The 14,718-nt window shown below is 37.9% G+C and overlaps 1 protein-coding gene across 5 annotated transcripts in view; it reads right to left on the bottom strand.

Annotated features, from left to right (window-relative positions):
• Positions 1-12,370, bottom strand: part of Kifap3 (kinesin associated protein 3) — a 130,467-nt gene extending 118,097 nt beyond the window's left edge. For 3 of the 5 annotated variants that reach the window (XM_031387452.1, XM_031387481.1, XM_031387473.1), the window contains exon 1: positions 12,182-12,370. In XM_031387452.1, coding sequence (XP_031243312.1) covers positions 12,182-12,261 — 80 coding nt within the window. In that variant the 5' untranslated portion in view covers positions 12,262-12,370. Of the gene's footprint in view, positions 1-1,254; positions 1,572-12,181 lie in introns of those variants that run through there. The other 2 variants (XM_031387462.1, XM_031387487.1) reach the window with 2 other exon arrangements.
• Between the last annotated feature and the right edge of the window lie 2,348 nt (positions 12,371-14,718).

Genomic DNA, 14,718 nt, shown 5'->3' with positions numbered 1-14,718 from the left:
AAAAAGTGTTTTTGTATGGGTGCGTGGGAAAATGCACATGTGTATATGTTGTTAACAAAATGATTTTGGAAATGAGTACTGACTATATATTTGTTTTGATTACATATTCCTTTTACAAATCTCTACTGAAAGTCTTCTCATTTGCCTTCTCATTAAAGATGTAAGCACTGTGTTCCGCTGTCTTGTACAAGCAGTATAGCTGATTTATCTCACAATTGTTTGACTCTGTTTAAGAGTCCACTAACACTTGTAATATATTTCTGTGACGGCTAGAACCCTATCAAGTAAGGGAAAATATACTCAACAGATTTTATTAGGACTTAAAATAATGTCATCACCTAACATGGATGTTTTTTTCTCTCAAAAGTATTTTCATATTTTGTCCTTATGTCCTTCAGAAAGTAATGTCTCTCATTTTCAAATGAAGTAATTATGTCCAAAAAACCCCATATCTATATGCTTTTGCAGTGGATTAGCAACAGAGCTTTAACTAAAAACAGAGACTTCAAATTAGCATTATCTTTAATTTGTTCACTTTTGCTCACACTTGGTCCAGTGAGAAGTATATTTTTCTAACCAAGGTTGGTCTTATTTTTTAACATTTGTTAAGGAATCTCAAAAAAATTTCCTTTTTCTTTGGTATAGCTGATATCATACATATGTAAAGCAAAACAAAACAAAAAAGCAGGCTTTTGCATGCCAAGGTCTTAATAATAATGAACTTTCTACAGAAATTATGCAGTGAATGTGACCATCAAGTGAGTAAAATGGACCAAGAACAGCTGACTGAACATCTCAATCCAGTCTTGCATGAAGCAAAAACCACCACGTCCGTCTTTATTCCACACACCACCACCCCCCTCCCGCCATGATTATATGAATCTCAAACTGAACACAAATCGATGATGCGACAGAATTCATTTCCAAGCTTCCATGGGATTTATCTATTGAGAAATCCAGGAAGAGTGGGGTAGAAAAAAAAAAACACGAAATATGGGATTTATCTCGCCTAACCTGCCTCTTAATGAGGTTATTAATGTAGCAAGGACATCATCAGATGCTGTCAGGACGTCTCCAAGCCAAAGTGGACCTCGCGCCTCGCAGGGCCCATCCTTCATTCCACCCCATCCTTTTCTCCTCTTTCTTCCCTTCCCTGCGTCCCACCCCTTCTCGCAGCTAGCTTTGCCCCAGGACATCCCAGGGTCAGAGGGGAAACACCTAAGGACCTGCTGAGGGCGAAGCCCCGGTCGTCACCTTTTGAGGTATCTGGCGTCCTCGCCTTGCATGGCGGCGGCGGCGGCGGCGGCGGCGTGGGGAGAATGGGAGTGTCTGAGAATCTGCGAGGGCTACTTCCGGAGACCCGGCCAATGTACCCCCAAAGCAGAGGAGGTGACAGTCCCGAGGCCTGCAAGGCGGGGCGGCAGCGGCGGAGCGGGGGCAGCGGCGCAGCGGTTACCACGGTGAGCCCGCCAGCTCCTCCCACAGCTCCTGGGCCCCAAAACACTGGAGCAGCCCAGACCCGCCCAGAGCCGTCAGGGCTGGACTCTCCGCAAGGCGCATGCGCTCACGCGACAGCTCCGGTCTGCGCAGGCTCAGTTGGAGGCTCTGGCTCCTGCGACAAATCTGACGTTCCCAGGAACGGCGCGGGGAGGGTTTGGTGCTGGTCTGGGAGCCTGTGGTTTAGAGGCATATATTCTTGGTCACTGCCCCCTGGAGGATGGGAAAGGAACAAGCACTGCAATCTGCAAAACTGGAATTTAAAGTCCCTAGCATGAAAGGAGGCAATGTAACCAGTGAACCTTTTAGGTAACTAATGATGGTCATCAGGCTAGGGGTTTGACAACAACGTCTACGGTGGAGCTTCTATTTTGGAATATGTAAGAGGTTCTGCGTTGATTGCACTGAATTCTAGCTGTTGGAAATAGTCTGTGATGTGGAATAGATCAACTTTGAAAGTGGCATTTAAAATCATAAAGTAGAAAAGACTCCCTTCCTTTATAACAAGCCAACTTCTGAACTTCCAGATCGTCTACTGATTAACTTTAACTCAAGATTCTTGAGAAATTGTTTCTTCTAAGGCAAGTAATTGTTGACAACTTGGAGAGAGAAAAGAGTCACCTTTAAGCAGGAGCAAGCTGTCTGCTCTGCTTTGAGTTGGCTAATCCTTTAACCCGTCCTTCACTGTCTTCTGGTATTACACTGTTTAGCCACTTCCTTCAAATGAGTTCATAGTGATTGATCTTTATGTGTAAAATGTCATGCAGCAAGACATTAAAGAGATGTTTAGGGGCATACCCCTACCAATTCACACCAATTAAATTTATTTCTGATAAAGTTGTAACTTCTTTCAATCTATCAAGAAAGGAATTCTGAACAAACTAAGTTTTCCATGTTTATCAAAGTCTTCTTAATGAAATGTCCCAAAATTCTGTCTTATTGTTAAGGTAGTCATGATATTCAGCTTGTCCTCTCCATTCACACTCTGATGATTAGTCTAAGCACTTCACATACGGAACTCTTTCTAACTGGACTTTCTATTGCAAGTATTGATTCTTCAAACCAAGGCAAAAATGTGCAAATTATTGCTCACAACATCTTTAACAATAATAAGGTAAGGCACACTACTTTAAAGCAGTGGTTCTCAACTTGTGGGTCACGATCCCTCTGTGGAAGGACCCTTTCACAGAGGTCTCCTAAAGTCATTGGAAAACACAAGTGTTTACATCAAGTTCCTAACAGTAACAAAAGTACAGTCATTATGAAGTAGCAACCAAAATCATTTTATGGTTGGGGGTCACCACAATGTGAGGAACTTATTAAAGGGTTGTAGTGTTAGGAAGGTTGAGAACCGCTGCTTTAAAGCTTCTGTAAAGGCTGGCAACGAAGCCTGCCTCCACCTCTGATAATGTGAGTTCTATCTCTGGGACCCATACCAAGGGAGGAAAGAAACCTACATCTACAAGTTGTCCTCCGACTTACACACGTGTCCAGTGACACCTCCACACACACACACACACACACACACACACACACACACACACACCAAAATAACTAAAAATAACTTTTTAATATAAAGCCTTTTTATACCTAAAAGTAAAGAATCAAAATATAGCTTACATTCAAATGAACATAATAAAGATTCTTTCAGAGGCTGGAGGATCGTTATGCATTTGAGGCCAGCCTAGTCTACATAGCTAGTTCCAGGCCAGCCAAGGATAAAAAGTGGAACCTGTCTTTAAAGGAACCTAACTCTAAACACAACACAACACATATACAAGCACAAGCACACACACACACACACACACATCTATCTATCTATCTATCTATCTATCTATCTATCTATCTATCTATCTATCTATATACATATACATATGTATATATAGAAAGAGAGAGAAAGAGAGAGAGAGAGAGAGAGAGAGAGAGAAAGAGAGAGAGAGAGAGAGAGAGAGAGAGAAGAAGAAATTAGATAGTTGAATATGTGCTTGGAAGCAAACCAATAAGCAGTATTCCTCCATAGTCTCTGCTTTAGTTCTTGTTCCATGTTCCTGCCCTGAGTTCCTGCCTAGGTTTCCCTTAATGATGAACTGCAACTGTCAAGCCAAATAAACCCTTTTCTCTCCAGGTTGCTTTTGGTCTGTATTTTATCACAACAACAAACCATTGCTGTCAGGTTGAATAAAGTATGAAGCCTGCCTGTGCATCTCTGTTGTTCTTTTCATGAACTGATAGCAGGCAGTGTTATAGCTTTACCTTAAAGAAATTCTCAGTGCAAATCCAGTGCAGGAAACAATTTAATTATATAGAATGGTGACTCAGTTAAAAATAAAAATTAAATGCTAGGAACATTAAAAAAATTAGCTTCTGCTTATCAACAAAGACATCAAAGAAAGAGAAAAGATGAGTTAAAATGGCATAAGCCATTTGCATCAAATAGAAACTAATAAAGGGTTACTATTCAGGCTATGATACGATCCTCTGCTATTTAAAGAAGAAAATAAAACTTACTTAAAAATTGGCAAAGGAAGAAATATAAATAAAAAGTAAAGAAATAAAAAAATGAAGGAAGGGGAGAAGGGAGGGAAGGAGGGAAGGAAGAAGGAAGGAAGGAAAGAAGGAAGAAGAAAAGAATGAGGTAAAGGTTTTCCACTTTACCAGTAGCCAAGGAGCAAAAGTAACTGTCACTGTATGTGAGAATGAGAAGTCCTAGAGAAATTTTGGTTCACATTCCCAGCTAATTGTGCAGTAGAATAATTATGTGAGACTAACACTTCTGATTATTTTAAGTTGAGTAGCGGCTTTAAATCTCAGCTATTCTGCTCTTAATTTTGTGTCTTAGAGAAAATCCTACCATGAAGACTATTCAAGAATGATCAGATGTGTGATGGACTGTAAAAAAGCAACTTAAAAACTGGATCTGAAGTACTTTAGACAATGTAAACAAGTTAATTAGCCAGAAATGTCTATACAACAAGGATGTGAAGACCAAAAGACTACTGAAAATTACATACAAGATTTCTTTTAAATTTTCAGATAATTTACTTGCAATAATATGAATTCTTCTTGGTCTTTGGTTCTATGAGGGTACTATCATTCTTCCAAAATTCCATGCATTCCTTTAGTGCCATCCTATATTAAAAATTCAGGGGAATACAGATTTGTGTTCTGTTCTCAGAATTTTATATATTTCCAAAATGTCATCTAACCAGATGTGTTCTGAATCTGTTTTTGGGTGTGGATAACATGCTGAATTCTTTTCCTATGATACCCTTGAGGGCAGTGTCCCCCATTATTGCTTCCCATATGGTTTCCAATATAGCATTTTGGAAGGTCTTGTTATTACTTAATGAACCACTGCAAAAGAAAATATAAATTTGACTCTCTTTTGAAAAATACATTAAAAACGAAAAGGCAAGACTATGACGGAAAGGATATTTTGTAAATAAATGCGATCAATTACCTGCATTACAAATTTTAAAAGAACTCAATTATACAACTTAAAATAAGCAAAAACATGTCTTACAAATAAAAAGCAGTATTAACACATGATGATTCAACGTTCTTAGTTATGGAAATGTAGCCAATGATAAAAATATGCTGTGCATTGATACTAGTTTATATCCAAACTGTTTAGGAGTAAAGTACTCTGAACTTTGTAGTTTGAAACACACATTGATTAGCTACTGTTCTGTAGGTCATATGTATCAAATGAATCCTACTAGGCTAAAGCCAGGATGTGATCCAAGGATTTATCTCTTTCTGAATGCTTCTCATGTCTGCCCTCATCTCCTTTCCTGTCTTCAAGAGCCCATTTATACTCCTCTATTGTGGCCTCTTCTGTCTCCACAGCTGGCAATTTTACCTCAGACCTTTCTCATCTTGCTCTCTTGTTGATCCATGTTTCATCGTATTTGTCTCCCCATAGCCAGGCAATATTTTATACATTTAAAAATATATGGACTATCTGGAAACTTTAGGACAACCTTTCCATGTCAAGGTAGGTCTTTAATTTTAATCAAATATATTTTTGCCTCATAAGGTAACACATTTAAAAGCTTCTGAGGATGTAATAATGTGAGCATCTTTTTGGCTTACCATAACCCTCTATAATACATTTTCTAACTGGACTCTACAAAGCTCCCAGGGACTAAACCACCAACAAAGTGTATACATGGAGGGATCCATGGCTCCAGCTACATATGTAGCATAGGATTGCTACCATCAATGGGATGGGAGGCCCTTGGTTCTATGAAAGCTTGATGCCCCAGCATAAGGGGATGCTGGGGTGGTGAGGCCAGAATGGGTGGGTGCGTGGGTGAGCACCCTCATAGAGGCAGTGGGAGGTAAGAGGGGATAGGGGATTTGCAGAGGGGAAACTTGGAAAGGGGATAACATTTGAAATGTAAAGAAATAAAATAATCAATAAAAAAGAAACTATAGGAACAACATATAAGGACCTATAAGCATTTTATGTAACTTTTAGAATAAAATAATAGACAGAATAGGGACAAGCAAACATATCCTGAGTTAACCCAAGATGGAAATCCCAGGCAAGTTAAAGAAAGAGATATCCATCAAAGGCCTGCCACACCAGGAACATTCAGGGACCAAAGTCATACAGATGGCTAAAAACCCTCAAGTGAACACAAATCAACAAAAGCCAGGGCAATATGACACTTCCAGAGCAAGCAACCCTACTACAGCAAACTCTGGATGTCCTAACACAACCAAAGCACAAGAAACTGACCTTAAATCAGATCTTATAAAGATGATAGAGGCCTTTAAAGAGGAAATTAATCAATCCCTTAAAGAAACACAGGACAATACAATTAAATATATGAAGGAAATAGTAAAAGTGTTCAAGACCTGAAAATGGAAATAGAAGCAAAAAGAACACAAACGGAGGGAATTCTGGAGATGGAAAATCTAGGGAAGAGAACAGGAAAAATGGCAAGCATCACCAACAGAACACAAGAGGTCGAAGACAGACTCTCAGCTATAGAAGATACAATAAAAGAAATTGATACACCAGTCAACGAAAATGTTAAATCTAAAAAATTCCAGGTACAAAGCATCCAGGAAATCTGGGACACCATGAAGAGACCTAACCTAAGAATAATAGGAACAGAAGAAGATGAAGAGTCCCACTTCTAAAGACCAGAAAATATTTTCAACAAAATCATAGAAGAAAACTTTCCCAACCTAAAGAAAGAGATGCCTATAAACATATAAGAAGCTTATAGAACATCAATTAGGTTCGACAAAAAAATAATATCATCCCACCAAGTGATAATCAGACCCCAAAATTTACAGAACAAAGAAAGAATATTAAAAGTGGCCAGGGAGCAAAGACCAAGTAACATATACAGACAGACATATCAGAATTATACCCAACTTCTCAGCAGTGACTCTAAAAGCTAGAAGGACCTGAACAAATATCTTGCAACCTCTGTAAAAGCACAGATGCCAGCCCAGACTACTATATCCAGCAGAACTCTCAATCACCATAGATGGATAAAACAAAATATTTAAAGATAAATCCAAATTTAAACAATATCTAGGGCAAATCCAGCCCTACAGAAAATATTAGATAGAAGGAAAACTTCAACCTAAGGAGGATAACTACATCTAAAAAAAAAAGAAAAAGAAAAAGAAAGAAAGAAATAAAAAAACCCAGGAAATAAATAATTCTGTACCAGCAAAAACAAGAGAAGTACACACACACACAAACATTATCAACATCAAAATAATAGGAATTAACAATCACTGGTCATAATATCTCTCAAAATCAATGGACTCAGTTTCCCAATGAAAATACACAGGCTAACAGAGTGGATATGAAAACAGCATTCAACATTCTGCTGGATACAAGAAACACACCTCACCAATAAGGACAAACATTACCTCAGAGTGAAGGACTGGAAAAAAATTTCTAAGCAAATGGACTCAAGAAGCAAGCTGGAATAGTCACAGCTAATATCTAATAAAATACATCTAATATCTAATGAAATAAATTTTTCAACCAAAATTAATCAAAAGAGACAGGGAAGGACACTTCATACTCATCAAAGGAAAAAAATCTACCAAGATGATATTTCAATTCTCAACATCTATGTCCCAAACAAAAGGGCACACACATTTGTAAAAGAAACATTTCTAAAACTTAAATGGCACACTGAAACCCACACATTAATAGTGGGGTACTTCAGCAACCAACTCTCACCAACTGATAGGCTATCCAGACAAAAACTAAACAGAAGTAATGAAACTAACAGACATGAATCAAATGGACCTAACAGACATCTATAGAAAATTTCACCCAAACATAAAAGAATATACCTTCTCAGCACTAATGGAGCCTTCCTGAAAATTAACAGTATAGTTGGTTACAAAGCAAGCCTCAACAGATACACAAAAATTGAAATGATGCCTTGTATCTTTTCAGACCACCACTGATTAAAGCTGGACATCAACATCAACAGAAACACCAGAAAGTCTACACACACATGGAAGTTTAATAACTCCCTACACAATGACCTCTGGGTCAGGGGAGAATTAAGAGAAAAATCAAAGACTTTCTAGAATTCAATGAAAATGAAGGCACAACAGACCTGAATTCATGGAATACAATGAAAGCAGTGTTAAGAGAAAACTTCCTTCATAGCACTAAGTACCTCCATAAATAAATTGGAAAGTTCCAATACCAGCAATTTAAAAGTACACCTGAAACCTCTAGGGAAAAAAAGAAGCAAGCACACCGAAGTGGAGTAGAAGGCAGGAAATTATCAAAGTCATGACTGAAATCAATCAGTTAGAAATAAAGAAAACAATACAAAGAATTAACAAAACCAAGAGCTGGGGTTTCTTTTTTTTTGTTTTTGTTTTTGTTTTCATTTTGTTTTGTTTTGTTTTGTTTTTTGAGAAAATCAACAAGATAGACATACCCTTACTCAAACTAATGAATATTTGGAAAGATAGTATCCAAATAAACAAAATCAGAAATGAAAAGGGAGACATATTGATACTGAGGAAATTCAAAGAATCATTAGGTCTTACTTCAAGAGCCTGTATTCCACAAAATTGGAAAAATCTTAAAAAATGGATGATTTTTTTCAAACAGATATCACTTACCAAAGTTAAATTGAGATCAGGTAAACTATTTGTGCATCCCTATAACCCCCAAGGAAATAGAAGCAGTCAATAAAAGTCTCCAAACCCCACAAAAAAGCCCAGGGCCAGATGGTTTTAGTATAGAGTTCTACCAGACTTTCATAGAAGAGCTAATACCAATACTCCTCAAACTATTCCACAAAATAGAAAGAGAAGGAACAATGCTAAACTCATGCAATGAAGCCACAGTCACCTTGATACCTAAACCACACAAAGACTCAACCAAGAAAGAGAATTTCAGACCAATTTTCCTTTTGAACATTGATAAAATAATACTCAAGATATTCACAAACCAAATCCAGGAGCACATCAAAGACATCATCCATCAAGATCAAGTAGGCTTCATCCCAAGAATGCAGGGATGGTTCAATATATTAAAATCCATCAATGTAATCCACCATATAAACAAACCGAAAGAAAAAAACCCACATGATCTTCTCATTAGAGCTGAAAAAGCCTTTGACAAAATCTAACATCACTTCATGTTAAAAGTTTTGGGGAGATAAGGGATACAAGGCACATACCTAAACATAATAAAAGAAATTTTCAGCAAGCCAATAGCTAATATAAAACTAAATGGAGAGAGCTTAAAGTAATTCCACTAAAATCAGGAATAATATAAGGCTTCCCACTGTTTCCCTATCTATTTAATATAGTACTTGAAGTTCTAGCCTGAGGAATAAGACAACTAGAGGACATCAAAGCAAAACAAATCAGTAAGAAAGAAGTCAAAGTATCATCATTTTTTAGATGATATGTTAGTTTACACAAACGACCCCCAAAATTCTACCAGAGAACTCCTACAGCTGATAACTGTCCAGCAAGGTGGCTGGATATAAAATTAACTAAAAAAAAAAAAAAAAAAAAAAAAAAAAAAAAAAAAAAAAAATCAGCAGCTCTCCTTTATACACATGATAAATGGGCTGAGAGAGAAATTAGGGAAACAAGACCCTTTACAATAGCCATGAATAATATAAAGTATCTTGGTATAACTCTAACCAGGCAACTGAAAGACCTGTATGCCAAGAGCTTCAAGTCGCTGAAGAAAGAAATAAAGGAAGCTATCAGAAGATGGAAAGATTTCCCATGTTCACAGATCAGTAAGATTAACAGAGTGAAAATGGCCATCTTACCAAAAGCAGATTCTATGCAATTTCCAACACAATTCTTTACAGACCTTGACAGATCAGTTCTCTACTTCATATGGAAAAACAACAACAACAATAAAAACCTAGGATAACTAAAACAATCCCGAACAATAAAAGGAAGCACCCTTACCACCCCGACCTCAGATTATACTACAGAGCGATAGTAATAAAAACAGCACGGTATGGGTGTAGAAACAGTCAGTTTGATCAATGGAATTGAATCAAAGACCCTGAAATAAACCCATACACCCACAGAAACTTGATTTTTGACAAAACCTTTCCATGGAAAAAAAGAAAGTATCTTCAAAAAATGGTGCTGGTCTTACTGGATTCCTTCATGTAGAAGAAGGCAAATAGATCCATATCTACATCCTGCACAAAACTCAAGTCCAAGTGGATCAAAGACCCCAACATGAACCAAGATACACTTAATCTAATAGAATATCAACTGGGAAATAGCCTTGAACTTATTGGTACAGGAGACAAGTTTCTGAACAGAACTCCAATGGCTCAGGCTCTAACAACAATTGATAAATGGGACCTCATGAAACTGAAAAGCTTCTGTAAGGCAAAGAACACTATCAATAGGACAAAATGGCATTGGGAAAGGATCTTCATTTACCGACATCTGACAAGGGGCAAATATCCAGAATTTATAAAGAACTCGAGAAGTTAGACACCAACGAACCACATAACCCAACTAAAAATGGGGTACAGAGCCAAACAGAATTCTCAACAGAGGAGTCTCAAATGGCTGAGAAGCACCTAAAGAAATGTTTAAAGTCCTTAGTCATCAGGGAAATGCAAATCAGAACACCTCTGAGTCAGAGTGGCTATGATAAAGTCTCGAGTGGTAGCCCATGCTGGCGAAGATGTGGAGCAAGGGAAACACTCCTCCATTGCTGGTAGGAGTGCAAACTTATACAACCATGTTGGAAATCAATTTGGTGGTTTCTCCCATAATAGGGAATAGTTCTACCTCAAGACCCAGCTATACCACTCCTGGGCATATACCTGAAAGATGTGCCACCATCCCACACAGACACTTGCTCAACTATGTTCCTAGCAGTTTTATTCATAATAGTCAGAAACTGGAAACAACCTAGATGTTGCTCAACTGAAGAATGAATAAAGAAATGTGGTTCATCTACACAATGGAATATCATTCAGTTATTAAAAACAAAGGTATCATGAAGTTTGCAGCTAAATGAATGGAACCCAAAAGACATGTATGGCATGTACTCACTTATAAGTGGATATTAACCATAAAATACAGGATGCCCATGCTACACTCCATAGACCCAAAGAAGCTAAACAAGAAGGAAGGCCCAAGTTAGGATGCTTGATTCTCACTTAGGAGGCAGATGGAGGGAGGGAAGAAGATGGGAGAAGGGATGGGGAAGGGAATTGGGGGAGTTCAGGATCAGGTGTAGGGAGAGCAAGGAGAGATGGCCAGATGGCTATGAGAATGAATGGAAATGTGCAACTGGTGGGGGTAGAAAAGTGGGGGGGGGTGTCTAGAGGATGTGCCTGAGACCTGGGATAGGGGAGGCACCCAAGAATCACTGAAGGTTGCCTTAGTTGTAACTCACAGCACTGGATATATGGAACCTGAAGAGAGTACCTCCTGTAGCCAGACAGGAACCTCATGGAGCAGTAGGGACTCCAACCTACCCACAAAACTTTTGACCCAAAATTTAGCCTGTATACAAGAAACATAGAGCCTCTTCTGACACTATTAATGATACTGTTATATTTGCAATCAGGAGTCCAGCATGGCAGCTTTGAGAGGGTTTACCAAGCAGCTGACTCAGACAGATGCAGAGACCCATAGCCAAACAATGGATGGAGCTTGGGGATTCTTATTGGAAGAGTTGTGGAAGGATTGAGGACCCCAAAGGACATAGGTACTCCACAGTAAGACTGACAGAGTCAACTACCTGGACTCCGGGAACTCTCAGAGACTGAACCACCAACCAAAGAGTATACACAGGCTAGACCTACCCCCCTCTACATTAGTATCAGAGGTGCAGCTTGGTCTCTATGAGGGTCTCAATAACTGGAGTAAGGGCTGTCCCAAAAGCTGTTGCCTGTCTATGGGATATGTTCTTCTAGCTCAGTGGTCTTATCAGGCCTTACTAGAAAAGGATGTGCCTAGCTGTGCATAGACTTGATGTGCCAGTGTGGGGGTATATCCATGGGGGCCCCCACCTACTCAGAGGAGAAGGGGATGGGAGATGAGGGGAGGGATGGAGGATGTAAAGTGAATAAATAAAATAAAAAACAAAATAAAAATAGTCCAAATAATCTATTTAAAAATTTCCATCTTGATTTACTTCAGTAATCTTTGTATAGTTCTTTCTTACCTTGTGACTGCCTTTGGGACATCATCAAATGGCCACTGTGGTCCAAAGAGTCCACAACCACCAGATATTAGTGCAGTCATCTTCTCGCTTTTCAAATTAATTTGAGCTCATGATACACATCTTAATACAAAGGAGATTTCAGTTAAAAGGAGTCTTTACAATGCATCTTGTTCTTGATGGTGGCAACCCCTGTTGACAACCAATATGACATAGCAAACAATTATGACATCACTGGGTGACTCCAAGTGTCAGAATTGGGAGAGAAGTGGCCTATAAGGATAATGAATCTTGAATTTGATTTTCTGTTATAGTATAAATAATGCTTTAATAGCTATGTGTTATGCCAACCTCATGACACTTGTTACTTGATACACAGCCAAGTGAATGTATTGTCTTATATACACAGGAGATATGCATTTAGTTACAGACACTTATCTTTGCAACTTAATATACGCATAGTTATATGTTCAAGTAGAAGTTACAAGAGTATAGATACTGTATCCTTTTGGAGAAATGTACTTAGAATAATGAAGGAAAGATGATCTGAACTTTGGTCATTATAAACTGATTTATTAATTTTTTTCAAAATGTATAAGCAGGCATTTCCTTAGACTTGGATAGGCACATCTCCCTATGGGTAGGCATAGTTTCTGACTCGAGAGAGTACTTTTAAATGCAGCATAAGTACAAAGAAAATAAGTGGATAAAATTCATAGCTTTATATTCTACATGGAACTAAAATGTAGTTCCATAAAAGCTAAGGAGGATGTGACTGGAGAATCATTATTTAGATCTTGAGAGGCTGTTGAGAGCACAGGACACTTTCTGAGGAACTGAGGCTGTAAGAACTAGAGAGTGACCTCAACAACTAGAGGACAAGCAAACAATATTTCTGCTATGTAAGCCGTCATTTCTGTACATCTACATCTCGAGTTTATGTGTTGTCTTTCCTTTGGCCATTCTACTGAATTTTTACAACCTATTAATCATGAAATCCTCATGAGAGATTGCACACCATCTCTTACTGTCACTCTGTGGCTTCCAATTCCACCATCTCACACAAATACCATTTGTGTTAGATACTCACTGACTCCAAACTTACTACATATTTCTTAGGGCATATTTCATACTTCAGGCAAACTTCAGAGCTAACGTAATAGGTAATGAAGTAGTCAAAGATCATGTGACCACTTGGGGAAAATTTAAGCTATGGCCATATTAGCATCCAGGTGTTTCCTCTGAAGTTTTTAGTAGCAGGATTAGAAAGAATTTAATGCGGAAAGTGCATGCGAACTGCCAGGCACCTCTCCTGGAGTGACTTGAAAAGTACGTGGTGACCAAGGAGGTGCCCTCGTCACTTCTGTAAGAAAAGTTACTGCTGTGACATGAATGTTCGTGACATAACATCTGCGTTATAAAGTACAGAACAAGAACGGCCAACTCATTCCAGTTAGTTCCTGTTAACTGCCAGTTGGAAATAACATTGGAGTTAGGTGAAAAAACATGAATCTATATTTTCAGGATTGACATAAATTATTTTTCATTGAATAACCTCATCAAGGCTTAACCAAGGAGCCAAAACCTTGTCATCTTCAATTTGACTTTAAGACTTTAACTTTATTTTCTTTCCCTTCCTTTCCTTTCCCCAGTCATTTCTACACTCCCTCCCTTCCTCCTTCCTTTGTTCTACCCCCCTCTTTTTTAATTACTCCCCTCTCCTGTGATAGGCAGAACGTGGCATAGAAATGACTGCAGATCGGAAAGATTGTTTCCAATGTGTAAACTTTGTCTTTGCTAATTATCATTTTTCTTTAAATTTTTTAACCTTTTCCCTTCATTTAGATGATTTTTTTCTTTTAATTTTTTTCATTTATTTAGTCATGCTTGTGTACACTAGAATAGGTTATTTTTAAATTTTATTTTTAATGCATTTGTACTTTTATAGTATTCAGTTTTGTAGTTCAATACACACATACAATGTGTAATGATTAAATCCTCTGATATTCTCATTTTTATGTACTGAGAACTTTCAAATAGTTCCTCTCTGGTGATTTTTAAACATATAAATGATAGTTTTAGACACAGTTATCCATGGTATTATGAGGGGTTAGAACTTATTCCATCTAGCTCTATCTAATATCCACTGTATACCCTCCAACTGCTCACTCTAGTGAATTTTTGTCTATTCTCAGTATCTATGAAGTTTTTTTAAGCTTCCATGAGTGATTGGGAACACATTTGCTTTTCTGTTCCCTTAACATAATACTCTCCAGTTTGATCCATTGTTATAAATCACAGGGTTTTGTCCTTTCATATGGACCAGTCACATTCTATCAAGTGTTCTTATTTTATATATTCCACAGGCAAATCTTCAATATCCATATTTCTCAGTTTGAACCAGTTGATCAAGTATATAGTAAGCAAAAGTAAAAAAGTAAATAGCAAGGAGTAGATTGTAGAAATAGCAGATAGCAAAATATCATTAGATCAATGCTCACAATACTCAGCAGAAACAACTGGGTGAGAAGCTTGATTGG

This window comes from Mastomys coucha, unplaced genomic scaffold, assembly GCF_008632895.1.
Source record: "Mastomys coucha isolate ucsf_1 unplaced genomic scaffold, UCSF_Mcou_1 pScaffold1, whole genome shotgun sequence".
NCBI lineage: Eukaryota > Metazoa > Chordata > Mammalia > Rodentia > Muridae > Mastomys > Mastomys coucha.
Note: the sequence above shows the minus strand (reverse complement) of the source record. Positions and strands in the feature narration are given on the sequence as shown.